Source organism: Trachymyrmex cornetzi, unplaced genomic scaffold, assembly GCF_001594075.2.
Source record: "Trachymyrmex cornetzi isolate Tcor2-1 unplaced genomic scaffold, Tcor1.1 scaffold302, whole genome shotgun sequence".
NCBI classification, from domain to species: domain Eukaryota; kingdom Metazoa; phylum Arthropoda; class Insecta; order Hymenoptera; family Formicidae; genus Trachymyrmex; species Trachymyrmex cornetzi.
In genome coordinates this window covers 927,193-942,906 of record NW_017297714.1, presented here as the reverse complement: position 1 = coordinate 942,906, position 15,714 = coordinate 927,193, and the positions used below count along the sequence as shown (strand labels likewise).

At 34.3% G+C, this 15,714-nt stretch overlaps 1 protein-coding gene across 1 annotated transcript in view; it reads right to left on the bottom strand.

The window, feature by feature from the left end:
* Positions 1 to 15,714, bottom strand: part of RhoGEF3 (Rho guanine nucleotide exchange factor 3) — a 179,008-nt gene that overhangs the window by 13,090 nt on the left and 150,204 nt on the right. The window contains exons 13-17 of the mRNA XM_018509523.1: positions 9,069 to 9,473; positions 7,946 to 8,048; positions 7,439 to 7,630; positions 3,371 to 3,576; positions 1,533 to 1,633 (exon numbers count right to left, since the gene is read on the bottom strand). Of these exons, the coding sequence (XP_018365025.1) occupies positions 1,533 to 1,633; positions 3,371 to 3,576; positions 7,439 to 7,630; positions 7,946 to 8,048; positions 9,069 to 9,473 (1,007 nt within the window). The remainder of the gene's footprint in view (positions 1 to 1,532; positions 1,634 to 3,370; positions 3,577 to 7,438; positions 7,631 to 7,945; positions 8,049 to 9,068; positions 9,474 to 15,714) is intronic.

Here is a 15,714-nt window from a genome sequence, read left to right as displayed (position 1 = left end):
GTTCCTGGGTAGCGCTAAGAGTAGTTCATCAATGACTTTGATGGTCCATAACTCGGACCCCAGTGGGCGGATTGTGGACCACAACCAGTGTTTCGTAAAGGGCTTGAAACCAGCTTTCTCATCCCATGGTGAAAAACTAGGGGTTCCATTTAAAAAAACCATCGTGACCCCTGAATGACCTTCAAAATGACCTTCCAAGGATTTTTCAAGGTCAGTACCATACTTCCCCCGTGTAACCCTAAACTTTTCATACGAAACATTTTTCTCTATCCCTACTAGTTTTCGAGATATTTGACTGGATCACTTCAGATGGTCCACCCTGTATATTGCAACTTATTTGCAAAAAAAAAATTACGAAGAGGATATATTAAAAATCTAAAAAAATAAACCAAACAAAATTAACTTTTTCAAAGAAATATCTTTTCATTTAATTCTTTAATATAAATGTTTTGTCTGAATAAAACAATCGATTCCTACAAAGCGTCCTACAACGTGAACGACATTTCGCTCCGTTTACGCTCGTTGAAGGAATCCCTCTGGAAGTTATTGGGACAACAAGTACGTCAGCCCCCGGGCCAAAAACCGTCCATTGTGCAGCTCTCGGCGTGAGCGGAAAAAGAATGAAACAGTAGTTTTCATGAGATTCCTCGAGAGAAGGTAACCAAGTCCGCCGGAGTCTCTCTTAAGTATTCAGTTAACCGCGTACGTGCGAATTGATCGCACCCTCGGGAAGTCGCATCTCTCGCGGGAAGGAGAGCTACGAACGTGCAAGAAAATGCTTTTACTAGGTTCTCCGGCAAACCGGGTTCCTTATTATTATAACGCAAAACAGAAACGTTTCTACACGAAGCAACGTTCTTACAGGGATGAAACTGAGCATGATTATTACAATAGGGACGTCCCATTCCTTACTCTCGCATAATTAGCTTCCCTTCTCTTTTCTTTCTCTTTATTAAGAGGGTGCATTCGATGGCAACACGATGTGAATGTTTCAACAATATCTTTACGAGGAATGCATGCTGAATACTCTTCAAGGTGATGTCTAGAGAGAAACTGGTGATCTCTGTGGTATACAGTGCACTAGATGTCATCGAGGATTTTCTACTGGCGTGTAAACTCTGTCCACCCAGCAAACGCGTTCTGACAGAATCCCTCCAACAATTCCGATACCGCATGAAAATATCTTTTTGAATATTTACTTAATAAAAATGATTGTTAAAAAGAATCTTAGTTTCTGTATTATTCTCTTGCGCTTTTCTTTCCGTCTCAATTTTTTTATATTACATTAATATAATTGTATAATGTATCTTTTAAAAATCTAGAATGATCTACGATTAATTTGGAAATAATATTTCGAGTGATATAAGTAATTCTTCTCGATAGAGATGATTCAAGAAGTGCCGTCTCTCGTATTTTACAGACGATAAGAGAACAGTCTACGCGCGTGCTTGGTAGACAAGACGAGAGGAACGTGATCTACGTCAGAGAGCTCGAAGTCTATCTTAAGTTAAAAGATCAAATACGATGATTACCTGCGGTTTTGGCGCGCATTAGTGGCGAAAGCTGATTGATTCCCAGTGGCTGGCTAAGCGACCGCCTCAAATTTGTCCGAGAACTCCTCCCTTTCGCGTTACTAAAGAGCGCGAGAAAAAGAGAAAACGTTAATTCGACATTAATTCGTTTTTGTACCGCGTTAACGTGCGGCGTATCGAGCGAAGGGATCGACAAAAGCGTGTACTCAGGTATTAAGCATATCGGTACAACATTCAGCAACAGATTACAGTATAGGTAGGTATAATATGTATATGTATAATATATATATATATATATAGAGTACAACACACGACAAGAGGTATGCATATATACATATGTATATATACGTATGTTACGCGTGGCACAGATCAACTTTTTACTGGAGGAAAGATTAAAAGAAGGTGGTTTGTTATAATACCCGTCTACCTACCACTGGTCTCCCTCGATTTACTGGAAAGGTTCGAGAACAAAGAATTTTAAGTTTTCCCAAGTTGTCACTTGTTTTTCGGGGGTTGTTGATTCAAGATGTGGGAATCGCAATATAAGTGCCGCGTTTGTGAGAGGAAGTCAGAATTGTTATTGATTCGAAAATAAAAAAGCAGCGAGCGAGCGAGCGCGTCAGGCTACAGTAGGTATGGCCGTGCGGCTAAAAAGAGCGGAATTAACAAGCGATATATCTTTTTACTTCGTATGTTTCTCTTTTCTTTTAATGCCTCCTTGACACTGCTAGCTTTTTCACACTTGCAGAGTGCGAAAGATTATGCTCGCATCGATTCTGGAAACCCAAGGAAACGTTGCTTGGATCTCAAATATATATTTTAACTATACATCTGTTAAATAGAATGTGACAACTTTGAGCGTAAAACAAAATATTCAATATTTTTAAAAGCTTTAGTTTGATATTTTAAAAAATTGTAATAAAAGATGTGTAAAATAATAATATTATAAGATAATATTATACAGGAGAAAGCTTCTATCAATTACAATTCAATTAAAAAACATCTTGTAACTTTTTTTAGATAAAACACATTTAAATAAATAGTATATATTTTGATTAAGTCTATCAAATATGACAATTTTATATATTTTATGTGTTAAACAAGACACTCATTTTTAAAAAGGTTTTAGTTCGAGGTATTTGGAAAAATCACATAAAAGAAAATGTAAGATAATAATATTGTAAGATGATATTATAAAAAAAATTCTCTTTCAATTCTAGTTCCATCTTTTAAATTTCGTAATTTTTTAGATAGAATATATTAAGAAAAGTAATATATTTCATAATTAAATCATGTATTTATCGAATGCAACAATTTTACGCATAAAAATATACACTTATAAATATTTTTAAATGGTTCGATTCGAGATATCTGAAGGAATTGTAATGAAAAATAGGATAACATTATAAGATAATGTTATGAGAAGAAAACTTCTCTCTCAATTATAATTCTCTGTTCAGAAAATCTTTTGGATAGAATACATTAAGAAAGTAGCTTTGAGAATAATAAGAAAGATCATTAAAGCTTTTAATAGGGTTTGCCTTATTCAAACTCCTTTTCTCATTACTGAAAATCGCTTGAATAGCTTCGATGGTTTTATACCTATCTAAAAAGAAAAAAGTTCTTTATATTTATATATTTTTCTCTTGTTAAAGCTTTTCAAGAGGCTTCTCTAATCAATCGTACTTCTATCAGTTCAAGGATCCAAATGCAACGATTGCCTGGGTTTCCCCAGCCTTCGCGAAGAGCCGACGTGATTCGTAAATGGCGATGATTTAATGAGGCGTACGCGACAAGGGTTGCTTGAACACAAGCGCGATTGTGATGATTAAACGCACCTTCTGAGCGTAACGATATCATGGGAGGAGTGCCTCGGGCTGAGCCTTGGCGGTCTCGATTTGATCGGTGACGGAGTTGACAGCATCCTGCGATAATTGTGAACGTATCCAGATCTGGTGTCCCATTGGAGCAATCTCTGCCCTCCTAAATCGCTGTTCGTGCGACGCACGTGATTATGCCGCGACGTACGATTCTGCAGATCCGCCTGGAACAGTCGTGCGATTTTGATGAGAGACTGCAATTAATTTGTGTCGCGCGGAACGCGCTTAATTCATCGCACTTCCAAGATGAAACGCGTAAGTTCCCTATTTTCTCTGCAATTCGCAGCGAGTTATATCGCAGGTCTACGTATCATGAACGTATTAAATTTGTTGGAAATAACGAGAAATTTAATACGTTTCTTCACTATGTGCTATTTCAATATAACTGTAAGATACAGTAAAGGTTCTTTTATGTTGCTTTTATCCGAAAGATATAAATCTCCCTTGCTCTTTTTTTTTATTTCTAATATAAAACTGTTCTTTCAAATTTCATAAGAATTTTGTAATCTTTAGATATACAAAGATAACTATATTTAATCTATACAGAATGTATCAAATTACCCTTTTTTTTAAAAATAAATTTGCAAGTTGGGGAAAGAATTTTTACTAGTAAAGCTATCTGAATTGTCTAACAGTGGCATTTTAGTTTTTCGGAAATTGCTGAAAGTAGGATAGACTGGGTCAAATCTGAAATTTTAAATAGAAGCACAGTTCGAGGAGATCGTTGACTGGGTCTTTTAAAAACAAATAACACTTGTTTAAAATTTTTTTGATATTTACAGTTTACGAGAAAAATAAGGAAGTGTCATAGATTATGAATCATTCATTTATCTAGACACTGATAATTATCTGGAGTTTAAATTAAGTACATTTTTAGGATCAAACCTTATGTGATTAAGAAAATTTAAAAATACTTTTTCTTCCATTTTTATTTTAATTGAAACAAAAACATTAATAAGAAATAATATTATTTTTTGTTAAGAGTAAAAGATATTAAAACTTTTTTATTTAAAAATATTTCTTTGCAATAGACCTATCTAATGATATTTTATTTTCCTATGTTTCGATTAAAAATTTAAGGATCTATTATAGTTTTCTTACTTTCCACTTTATTTCTATTCATATAAATACCACCACTCGATTCATCACGTAAAACTTGATCTCTTATCCACCTTTGGTTAAAATTTTAATTTGAACTCCCGATATTAATGCCTGAATGACTCATATTTCTTTATTTTTCTTGTAAATCGTGATATCAAAAAAAGTTTAAGCAAAAATTGTTTAATTTTAAAAGACCTATCCAACAATATCTTGTATGATCTATGTTCCTATTTACAATGTCAAACCTGGCTCAGAGCTTACTTCCGGTTAGTTTTTTCAAAATCACCGTTAGTTCAAATAGGTAAATTGAGAATGAAATTGAGAATGAAATTTTTTCTCTAACTTCGGACCATTATTCATTTCCGAGAAAAAAATAGTAGTATGTGTGTTCTGATATAGTCTGTATAAAATATTTTTAATTTCCTAATATGCTGTTTATAATACTTTGGCTAGTTCAGAATGAATTCTTCCTTAGTAGAAATATAGAGATTACTGTTTATTTTCTAGTACTTTGCATTATATCTACAATTTAGCTTCAAATATTAACTTGTAAAATTTCGTATGTTATTCTAAAAAAGAATAAAATAAAAAAATATGTTAAAAAATAGACCAAAATACGCAAAGATAAAAGATGTATGATTAATTATACAATTCTAATTTGTCAGTTTAAAATTAGCACGATATAACGGAACCAGTTTTGACCTAATTCAATCAGTCTTCATCAGCCGCAATTGCATAAAATAACATTCAGTTAATTAAAATTAGTAAATACATAATTACAAATTTTGAGATAAATAACGTATATGACATATAAGTAAAAACAATATTCAAGCTATAAATAGTGTTCAAGAATAATGTCATGCAGTATTATGAAGTAAAATACAGTATAAATTAATTGTCGTTATGATTAAAAATAAAATTAATTAAATTAATGTAAAAAAATATAATATAATGATGGATAGAACTTGTCACTTCATCTCGTATGAACATCCATCTTTTCCTTTTGTTCTTATACGAATATTATTTCGGTGCAGTCGATATGTGAAAAAGTCGAATAGATTAATAATTATCGTGATATGGCTGTTGTAATTGATAAAACTTCAAAGTAAATAAGATATTTGAGAAATTTTATATTAGTATGATTTTAAGCGATAATGCAACGTTATCAATACTTCGTGATTAAAGTACTGCAAATATTCAAATTGTATTACACTAAACTCTAATTATAAAATTAATTGCGTTTTGTTATCTATTTGATTTTTCAAAGTTTAATCATGGAAAATCTTTCTTTTCAAATTTTCGTTATCCAATTATGCTTATATATGTGTATATAAGTTGAAAATTAATGATTATTTATTAAGAAAAAAATTTATTTCAAATCTGCCAAAATATTAAAAAGATGATAATTTTAAGATGTATGCAAATATTTTTAATGGAAATCAGGAACAATATTACTTGTAAATGTATATAAATTAATGACACTTTACTTTTTGTTCTCCGCCAATTGTCGACATTATTCTTCGATAGCATCAAAAGAACTTTTGTACGGACTTTTGTATGGAATGATTAATATACACACAACGATTGTATTTCACGCACGAAATATATTCAGGCAACAACAGACACGAACATAACAAGTTCTTTACACCGTGAGTTAAATTCTGGACGATCGCACGAACTGCTCCATATCGACTAATGACGAGCGCGTTTCCTTTCTCGGTATCCTGGTGCTTGCGATATAAAAACGAATCACGAAGTGGCGTAAGTGAATCTCTCTGCAAACGTGATCAAATCATACGTAGAGATGACTAATTCTGGCTCTATCGAGGAAACAGTTACGACAATAACACCGATAAGCATCATGAATATCATGTTACTATTAATGACTAATGTAAGTCATCGTTTACAGCTAAAAGAAATATACAAAAATAAATCGTCTGGGATTATATATACGATTTATATAAAAATAATTTCTAATCGCGTGTATGTCCTTGTCTCGCGAGAGATTAATTCGGAAAAGCGAATTATATTTGCTGCAAAATATATTTGAACTTTTACGTATAGAATCGATTATCTTTATGAAAAGAGCCATTTGTTAATTCCCTGCCAATCTAATCTTGACCCAAAAAACAAACAATAAAGTTAAAAATTGCGCACTTGATTTAATTAATATTGAACACTCTCCATTACAATATTTATCGCGATTTGCATCAACTGTTGAATTGGAACAAAAGTTCGTAGCGCTAAAAACTTCGAAGTTCAAGTAGCTACAACTTCGTTAAAAATGAATAAAACTTAAATTTTTAAAAAAGATTTTAAAGCTTGAAATCTCTACTTTCGAAAAGTTTTTTTGCGTTTCTGTGAGTGAAGTAACTTTTACATATAGAAAACTACGAGCTGTACAAAATGGGAAATTTTCTTCTCACTTTGTAGACCTGTCACGTGCCCCAAAAAAATTTGCGAACATTTTTTTATTTTCTAACATGACAACTTAAAGTTTTCTCTACAAAATCCTTTCTAAAATTTTTTTGTTACTGACATATAATTAAGGAGCATATAGCCACAACTCAAGATGTTTTAAGAGATAAAATAATGTATTTCGAATAAAAATACGTTAAAACATAAAATTTGTAAATTTTGTTACTGAATTATTACGCATTTCAAAAAATGGATTTTAAAAAGTTAAAACTTTGTTCTAATATCGAATGGTATAATCGCAAAATTATACTATTCCAAATTTTTTTTAAAAACAGACATAATACAAATAAAATAACGCTACAAAACTTTTGTTCCAATCCAATATTTTTACGTTGTAAGAAATTAATGTATCGATATCATACTGTTCCGTGCAAACTGAAACATTTTCTGAAATAAAAATATGAGAGGCGTTAACATAATGATAAGAGAAAGGAATAAAAAGTTTACCTTGAACTTGTCAATCAGTATCTGGTTGATGAGCTCGGACTGGGGCCGCAATTTATCGGTAACTCGCCTGCGAAGAGCTGGAGGGCTGTCAGTGTCGTCGGGAATATCGTCCGTATCGTGGGACTCGGAGCTGTCACCACCCCCCATCACTCCGCCGCCACTGCCCCCAGTCAACGCTCCACCAGATACCATCTATGTCATTCGTGCAAAACGTTTATGATATTTACTTCCTTCATGTGTCAATTCTTTTTCGTTGAGTCGTGCAACACTTTGAGGACGCTACCTAAATCGTCCGAAAGATGTTTGGAGGAAGTTTGAAAGATTAAGATGTCTTTCAGCCGCGTAAGATTCTCCTATTTCGTTTAAAAACTGTTTCAATCTTTCAAACACCCTTAGACGTCATTTGAACATTATTTCTTGAACTCGCAACTTATTTTTCGAAAGAACGTAGAGAAAATTAGAAAATTTGCCTTTTTTCCTTTCGTTTTCTCTCTTTCATCTTCTCACCTCGATTTGTATACCGCTGTCTCCACTGTTGCATTTAGCGTTTCGGGCAGCTTTATTGCCCTTTTTTCTCTCCTTGCTGCTCCTCCAGACGAGTGGGCCAAACCTAAACATATTCGGTTAAGTCGTGCTTCTCCTCTCAAGACGATTGTCATTAAAGAATCGATACGATCTTTTATCACTCCCTATGTCAAACATGTAATTGAATTGAATTTGATAGTTTATATTTATATAATCGCTAAAATTTGGAATTTATAATACATTAATTTTAGACTCAATAATATACATACTCTGTTTTAAAAATAATTTCGTTTTCTTTAACATGAAATATATTTTAAAAAAGGTAATTATTACAAAAGTGACAACTTAAAAAATTAAATTTTTCAGAAAAAGGGAAAAATTTTTCAACTTGATAGAAATTATTAGATCAAATATTGGCAAAAAGAATAATTATAAACATAATAAAATGTTATTTTTGTTATTTTCGTTTTACCCTCACTTTTTGAAATGTGTCGATTTCAACAATTTTTTGTGATAATTTTTTATGAATTCAATTTTTGATAATTGATAGAGTAATCCTTACTTAACTTATTCTCCCGTAATAACTTGAAAATTACGTTTTTTTACTTTTTGAGTGTCACTTTTGAAATAAGGAAGTGATATGTTCAAAATTAAAGAAATTAAATTAATGAGGTATTCGCCTCTTAGACTGATATAAACATAGTCATTTGCATATCTTGCCTTTATAGGATATACAGATATGTAATAACTATGGTCGATTACTGTATAATTATATTTTATATTACATTGAAAAGGATCCAAAACTTGGATTGAAATATTTATAATTTTTGATGTTTTAAATAAATTATGCACATTATTAACCTGTATCCAGCTCATAAAAGCATGTTTTAAATATTCATATATCTCATTTGAATCTTGGAATTTATATATATATGTATACTGGATAATATACAGATTGTTATACTAAAGCCAACTCTTCATATCGACAAGATATGAACAAATTATTCTTTACGCCTACCGTAATCAACGTTGTAATAACAATATCTTCGTGACCTAAGTCTAAGATTCTACTCGATCAAAGAGAGTAAGCAACCGTGATACGAACCGGAATTTCTGGTCATTGCTAGAATCGTCTTTGTGTTGGCTTTGACTGCTTTGCTCGGAGGTGGTTACGGAAGGCGATTCTGTGCCTTCCTCCTCATCCAATGGTCCGGTGCCATCATTGTCTTCCATGGGACATTCCTCGTTGCTCTCCTTACTGCCCTTCTTGTGGAACCTTAGCGAGAAGCTCTTACGGAATTTCTGCAGTACGCTCTCCTGCTGGCTCTGTGCGCGATGCGCAGCATTTTGACTTCCGCCGGTGGGCACATTGGCAACATTCAGGACGGAAGACGGCTCCTGCAGCCTGGAATGACTGACCAGAGGGATCGTAGCCTCGGCCAAGGGATGTTCGGTCGTCATGTGGCCCGTCCTTGTTCCTTCGTCCTCTTCGTTGCCAGACCATTGTCGACTGTAAACAGAAATTTCCCCTTTATTTACAGGAAATGAGAGGAACCGACAAGAATTCAGGAAGCTCCCAAGATAAGAAATTCCTGATTTTCCATATCAAGAATTGCTTTAGAAATTATTGAATTCCTTTCGGTTCCCGTCTATCTCTGTCGATTGGCTTTTATTCTTATGAGACTCATCAGGAATTAAAAAATGATGAATCTCTTGCATAATGGATCAAGATGCGGAGCGTCCTGGGTTAAAGCGGATCTAAAATGGATCCGACAAATTATATAGATTTAATTCCTCCATTCGAGTTCTAAACGTGTCACATAAAGCTAAAGTCAATATCTCTCTATGCATCCCGCGTACGGCATACGACTACAAAAAAGCATCGAGAACGATAGAAGGGACGATCTACAAATTTTTGCAACATAAAAACGGAATTCAATCATTCGATAACTCGCGGATTGAATGGTCTTTAAATCTCACAAGAATAAAGTCTCTCTGTTTCCATTTATTTTTTCAAACGTTACGACTAACCGATGATCTCCGATGAAAATCGACAAGAGACAACTACGTGAACCACCTCTCATGTCTCGCATTATTCAGCGTCTGTTCACTATGATGAGGACGCGGAAAAGACGCGAGATTAATTACGAACGTGCTCGGTCGAAGGCGCACAACGAGTGCATGCGCGATCGCAGTTAACAAAATGACCATCCGAAACTGAACAGCGGAAATGCGTCTACGTTCGCGAAAGAGGAAACCGGTCGAAATATTTCGCAAACGTTTCACGAATAAAGTTGCGTTAGCGTTTCGTGAAATTATTCAGCGTGGCAAATTTGTTTCCATGCGTCGTCGGATCGCTCCCTACCGTGGTGCTAACAAGTGCAGTATGAATTATTCGTCCTCGTGCTAAATACGTATAAATATATCCTCTATGTAATACGAGCATCCCTCCGTGATGCAACGTTTCGTTAAAATTATCTTGGCCACGCGAACGTTTATGAAAGGGTGCGAGGAAATGTTTAATGATGTTAATTGTGCGCGCATTGCGATTATTAATTATAAAGAAAATATTTTTATATTAACTATTATTATATAAATGTAAGAAAAATAGATACTGTATGCAAATAATAATTATTTGTTTCAAATATTTCAAAAGTTCGTATATCTATAAATCTATAATAAAAAAAAGTTCATCACGAGCATCAAATTTATCCGAAACATATTTTAAATCCTAGTAAAAAATGTCATTCTATTGCTAAGAAAAGTGATTGCTCAAAGTGATTTATTTTCTTTCTTTTAAAGGTCTGTTTTCTGTAGTTGAACTAGTGTACACTTTTGGAACTTGAAATGAGATAGGTATGTTTGATATTTGTTGAAAGTGAGAAAGAGAGTACAGTCTAGTGTAGGAACAGAAAACCATAAGTCACTTCTTAGCAGTATAATGATATTTTTCTGTGTGCGTGTGTAAATTTTTTAAATTAATATTGGAAGCGTATAATCGCAATCGCTATTAATACTGTGTTAATGAGGTAATGCGTTAATTAATTATCATACTAAATATTTCACAAATTCCAAATCTTAATAACGAAAGTTGATGCCAGATTTATCAAAGAATTTATTATTAAAATCAAAATCGGATTATTGGACAAATCGACGCATGGAAACAAAATATATATACCACAAATGAGCGAAGAATACCATAATATTATCCAATTAAAGCGGACATCTAATAATATTTTTGTTTAAGTTTTACAAGTTCCACTTCAAATAAACTACACGCCGATTACTTGTTTATATTTTGAAAACGCTCGTTAATATAAGAACATTAAATTGCTTGTGAAATTTAATTTATGATATTATGTACTCCAGCTTCAGTTCAGAACTGTGTTTATAGAGATCAACAAATAATCAGCGTGTAATTTGTTTGAACTAAAATTGTAAAATTTACACAAAAACATTATTAGGCATCAAGACCTATTTTGACCGGACATGATCTTCGCTCATTTGTGTTAAACATTTTTCAATCAATTTTCTTAATATTATGTATACACTATTTCTAAGAAATTAAAAAATCTTTTTAAAACTTTATCAAATAATATAATTATAATAATTTCTTTTATTGTTAGTAAGACTGTAGAGACTAAAATTCATTCCATCTTTTCATTGTTTAAAATTATACATCTTTATAAAAATCAAATTTTATTAAAGTGAAGTCTATTTAAAATGATCTAAAAATATGATTTTGACGTCTATTTTTTTCCTAAAGTCTGATTAATTGGAAATTTTTAATATTTAATCGCTAATATCAGACCATAAATGCTTTGACATATTTCTCATTGAAACATTTTTTTGATCTGGCAGACAAAAGAACATTCATTGATTTGGAGACATCTTGTGACGCATCAAGAATAAAATAATTTGTTGCTTGGATATTCTTTCTTAGTAGAGACACAGGAAAAGAACTGGATATAGCTTTTTAGAAGGGATTTCAATGTGTTACAACAGACGGATGTAATCGTCTGAATCAGTTTAATCGGAATCACGCACCACATCATAAAGGATATTTGTCACGAGCGAGTGCTCTTCTTTCGTATGCCAATTCCTTATCCTTCTCGTCTGCTAATGTGATCCCCCGCACACAAAGCCGCATCTCACACTCTTCGATGACACCTTACCACATCACCGTCACGAAATCGTGTCACATTACCGCGAAAGTCACGTCGATATAAATGCAATCAAAACACTTAGAATTCCATCATTTTTAATAATGTGATTACTGCAATACAGAAAATGTGTGCAAAAAAAATTAAATGTCGAAAAATATCGTGACACCAATAAAATTCAAAATCTCTTCGCGACATTTTTCTTCTCCAAGCAAAAGAAGTGTTCTCGTGACGAAAATAATTAAAAATAAAAACCATTTGTAATTTGTCCGTAGAAGTGTCGATGTGCCGCCACTCGACGAGAGAACTTTTGAAGGAAGGAGCATCTGGCAACCGAAAACAAGACGGCAACAGGAAGCGCAGCGGTCGACGTTCCACCGGCGACTGAGAGTTTTCATAGCACGAACGAGAAGTCTACGGACGTGTGCATGTGATCGAGTATACTACACGCACGGCTTGTGAGTTGTGTGTTCGTAAACTCTTCCAGGAACTGATTTCGAAGGGCCGATCGCATCGGATAGCATCAGGTATAAGACGAAGGGATGTGCAGCATCTTATACCCCACATCTTATATTTTCCTTTTCTTTAGCTCTTCTTCTTTCTCTCCTTCTCTTTTTCGGCGGTGACCACAAAAAGCACCATTTATCCGTATAGCGACAGAGAACCTACCTTACCTTCCATCCTTTTTTCAATCGGCAGGACGCCTACATTCAGAGAACGCAACGTTTGATGTCTATGCAGATATATACATAGATCGTTAATTCTGTGAGGTTTGACGAAAATCGGAAAATCGATTTGACAACGAATATCATTGATATTTTGACGTTTTTATATTTCTGATATTATTGAAGTTATTTAGGAGAAACAATCAATTGTAAGGTAATTTTGTGATGTAAAATATGAAGGAGAGAAAAAAAAAAGAAAGAGAGAGAAAAAGACAATATAATAATAAATTATAAATAATATATATTTCTCTTTCTTTCTCTCTCATTTTCCTTTTTCTAAAATATTTCAAAATAATTTTTTGAATTCCTCAAACTCGATCAATTTTTCATAAAATTTGCTACATAATTTACTTAGAAAGTTTTTTTAAATTTCTTATATTCTTATACGATTTCACTTTTCTCTTATTAAACAACACAATAAATATTAAAACGTTGAAATAAACTAAAGTAGCTCTGTTTACCCCCTTGTTACAATCGAGGTATATTACATTAAGTAACGCTACGACGCGACGTCGGGATCGAGTAACACGGGGTTAATCAATGTCGGCACGAATGCAGAAGATCACGAAGGGTAAGGAAGTATCTTTCAGCTCTGTTCATCTTATCAAAGCGGATGGCCCTTCTTAGCGGCAAAGTAGAGCCTGCACAGAGCTCTTCGCTAAGAGAGGGAGGATGCAGACGAGATAAAAAGCTGGCAGGGCGTTTTCTATACAACTCGGTAATTAGAACATCCGTCGATCACGTATGTGTATGTAGACCTGGACGTCCAAAGTCAATGCACCCCAGGTAGGTCATCCGAAATAACACTCTTACTCGTGCCTCGATAAATATTCCTCTTTCTACATGACATACAGCCATACATACACATAATACACATACAAACAGACATACACATTTATGTGATGCGGAGATTGGTGAATTGCGAAAGAGAAGCTTGGAAAGCGTGGCACTGTGTGGGACCTGTGTGGGATCACGGGCGACCTTTGACGCGGCTCGCTTTTGTCCCCTGTCAGCGGGACGTTTTTTTCTTTTAGATCATTTTTCGTTTCAGGAGAGTCTTCTTCTGATGTCTTTTTGCGGGAGGTCTCGCTACCGCAGCGACGAATGACAAGGAATGCAATCATTACGAGCGAACAATCGGCGCGATGAAACTGTACAAGACGTCGTCCTAGGTTTCCAATTTATCTCAAAGAGATCGAGCGGCGTTCAAAAAAAAAAATGTGCATCTTATAATTGTCTCCCTCCGGCATCGTGTCGATGTTTGTCATACGCAACATTTCTAACTATGTTGACATGTTCCTGTCATGGTTTTTTCATTTTTTTCTTTTCGATCTACGTTCAATTCGCTATTGCAGCTTTGACGTTACCGCATCATGGATGAAACTGCCATTCAATAAATGTTTCCAAAACGCGGTATTTTATCGACAATTGAATAACATGATGTCATCGATTTTTTTTCCGCATGTATAAAGTAGAATTTCACTACTTCTCGTCGTCAAATATTTGGTAAAAACAAACTTTCACTCGTTTACGAAAATAGCACATCAGCGTCAAGATCTAGACACTAGATCTCGATATCACACATATTAAATATTAAACGAGATTATATTTAAAGATTCTAATAATTAAAATAGTCATAAAAATGCTTTAAGCACACTTACATCCGAAATAAAATAAATTATCTATTTATTAAACTGCAATAAAATATGCTCATATAAATAAACAGTAACACATGCACGCACGCACGCACGCACACACACGCACACACACACTCTCTCTCTCTCTCTCTCACTCTGTCTTGAATGATAATATCCAAATGAAATAAATAAATCATACACATAATGTGAGAAGTGAAGAAAACGAAATGGAATTTTTTTTCCTCCATTATAATACATAATACGCGTGCGTATATTAATTTATATATTAGGTGTTAAACTTAATTCCTATCGCTCGCTATTAGAGGGCTCTGCTTCCAACGCTGACGAGTTTCGACGATGACGTTACATGTCTTTTGTAGTTTAGACATCGCTGAAAGTGATTCAATCCTCACAGGTTAGATTTCTCGACGCCAAAGAGATTTTCCAATCGATTGAAAATGAATCGCGATAAGCTGTTTTTCCGACATGTGCTTCTTCACTACTTCGACCTCAAGAAAACCGCAGCTGAAGCGCATCGCTTATTATCCGAAATGTATGGTGATGAAACTCCATCTGAATCAACATGTAGAGTTTGGTTTCAACGCTCCCGAAACGGTGATTTTGATGTGAGAGACAAAGACGTCCAGGACAGCCGAAAAAATTTGAAGATGTCGAGTTGCAAGAATTGCTCGATAAGAATCCAGCCCAAATGCTTTTAGAGTTGTCGGAACAGCTGTTAAATGTTACTCCAATGGCCGTCTCAAAACGCTTGCATGCCATGGGAAAGATTCATAAGGAAGGGAAATGGCTACCACATGAGTTGTCAGAAAATGCCATTTTGAATCGTTTGACTATTGCGACTTCTTTGTTTGCCAGGCAAAGAAAAAAGAGTTTTTGTGGCGTATCGTGACTGACGATGAAAAATGGATTTATTTTGATAATCCCAAGCGGAAAAAATCATGGATGGACTCCGGCCAACCATCCGCTTCAACGCCGAAGAGGAATACTCACGGGCATAAGACCTTGCTGTGCGTTTGGTGGGACCAGTAAGGTGTGCTGTATTACGAACTCTTGGGTCCAAATGAAACCGTTACAGCTGATCGCTGCCAACAGCAATTATACCGATTGAGTGACGTATTAATGCAAAAAAGATCATCCGTAGTCAACAATCGATGCAAAGTCATTTTGTTGCATGATAACGCTCGACCGCATGTCGCGAAAAGCGT